Consider the following 2,183-nt stretch of genomic DNA (forward strand, 5'->3'; position numbering starts at 1 on the left):
GGCGTGAGAGAAACAGTATCACTAATTAGACTAAAAGTAAAAGACATGTGTATAAAACCGGCCCAAGAAAAAAGATGGGGGATGGGGGAAGGGAAACATTACCATTAATATTTAAAATTAGACAAAAAGACATACTATTTATTTTCCACGCAACACGCGATATAACAAACAAGAGAAAGATGTAGAGTCTAAGCTTGCTTAGATTTCTCCCCTCGACACTACAAGGTAACATCAAAGAGTTTTACAGTAGCACAGTGATGTTGCTTGCTGTAAACCATCTCTGGTAACATATGCCAGAAACAAGGAAAAAGTACAGAAACTATCTAGAATCTATCTAATAATTAGTAATAATAATAATATTCAGCTGCTATTACTAATAAATAATAGTAATAATCAGTTTATAATATGACCCCTAAACGGTCGAAACCGACCTAAAACGGGAACCTCGACTCGACACAACAAGGAGAAAATATTTTTAATTGAAATGTCCTTACCAGACTTGTCCATAAGCGCCGCTGCCCACCGGACACAGCCTCTTGTACCTCACGGGCACATCCCAAGAAACACTGACCAGCTCCGTGTGGTAAAATCCGGGCTTTTGGCGGTTGCGAATCATGATGATGGTAAAATAATGACCCTCGTCCAAGTCCAACTATAATAATCCTCGAGAGGTGTTCCAACCAACAACAGGTGTGTGAATATTTCCCTCTCTGCTCCCCGTAAAGAACACGCGAACGATGTATGTTACTAGATCTAGATCTAGTTCCTCTAACCTGTTACCTACGCGTAGCCTACAATTTAATTCTACAACACTTGCATAAATACCGACAGAGACACTGTATAACACTCTTCACTCTTCCCCTGCAGAATTCAAGTTCAGTTTTCTTTCATTGGAGACCTTGTCCTCCCTTCTCCGTCCGTGTTTGCCACGAATTTGTGCACAGCAATTATTCGTGTGCGTGTGTGTGCGGCCAACAACGAACGAACCAGTACGTCCGTCCTTCCTTCGCTCGCCCCCCTCCGTTTCCGTGATGGTTGGTGGAGGAATCCCCCGCGTGCGTCATCACTTGACCCACTTGTGCCGTCCAAAGCGCGACGCTGGTTGGCTCAGGCGTATTTCCGCTATGATCGTGACAATAACATTAACGCTAAAAATAGCGCAGCTTCTCCGATCTGCGCAGGCTTCTGTAATGTGTGCCCCCCCTCCCCCCTCCACCCCCTCCCATTCCCAGTCTTGGGGGACGAGGTTTTCCTCAGTCATCAGTATCCTCCCCTCCCCCCCTCTCCTCCCCCCTGCTCCTGTTTACCCGCGCTGACATCAGACTTCGTGGGTAACCTTTGACCCATCACTCAGGGTCACGATTTTCGTTCTCTTTATCTCTGTGGCGTTTCTTCTTTCTTTTCTTTACGCACGTTTGGGCAGCATTAGATTGGTGGGCGTGGGGGAAGGGGGGGGGGGAGGTGATGGACAGTCAGGAATAGTCCTTCTTACATACATGAGGTGAGAGGACGGACAAAAAAGTATTTGTTAAAGTTAACCCTTTCCGTACGTCGTGTTTTACTGTCGTATCCACACGACGTGGGCAACTCTGTACCCCCACTTTCCAAAGAGGAAATTTACTCGTTAATCGGATCCATACGCTTTGCATAGCAGTCTGTCAAAATGATTTTTTTAAAGAAACACTGAAAGTTTCAAAGAGATCTTCTTCGTACTTGAAGTATTCTACAATGTGAAGAATACAAAATGACCACAGGGCATGCGGAGGGTTAAGTAACCACGGTTGGGTACACTGCCTACGTAGAAAATAGCTGTCCGAGTTATTTTTCGCCTATCCTATGCCTCTTTTAGAAAGTTTTATCTGGGACTGAGAGACAGATAAAGGACAATACAGTGATACATATAACAAGTGGTGGCAGGTGCCACTATTATTGTGGTAAACAGGGGTCAGAGCGGTGTAGTGGTTATGTAACTCTCTTTGTCATCTTCGATTTACTTTTAGTCTTAGTTTTATTTTAGTCAGGGTTGTGAGAGGTTGGCGGGTGCTCGGGTGTGGTTTGTTCCACCTCTCCTATCAAACATCTATCGTCCTTGTAATCTCTTCTTACATCCAACCCCCCCCCCAAAAAAAAAAAACCCCCCGGGTTTGACTGAAGTTTTCTTAAGGCCATTCCCAAAGGGGGGG

The 2,183-nt window shown here is 44.9% G+C and overlaps 1 protein-coding gene across 1 annotated transcript in view; it reads right to left on the reverse strand.

Moving 5' to 3' along the window:
- Window positions 1-759, reverse strand: part of LOC101857669 (mitogen-activated protein kinase 14) — a gene marked incomplete at both ends in the record, with an annotated part of 55,585 nt that extends 54,826 nt beyond the window's left edge. The window contains 1 exon segment of the mRNA XM_013086874.1: window positions 495-759. Coding sequence (XP_012942328.1) covers window positions 495-616 — 122 coding nt within the window.
- Between the last annotated feature and the right edge of the window lie 1,424 nt (window positions 760-2,183).

This window comes from Aplysia californica, unplaced genomic scaffold (genome assembly GCF_000002075.1).
Source record: "Aplysia californica isolate F4 #8 unplaced genomic scaffold, AplCal3.0 scaffold00515, whole genome shotgun sequence".
Classification (NCBI taxonomy): Eukaryota; Metazoa; Mollusca; class Gastropoda; order Aplysiida; family Aplysiidae; genus Aplysia; species Aplysia californica.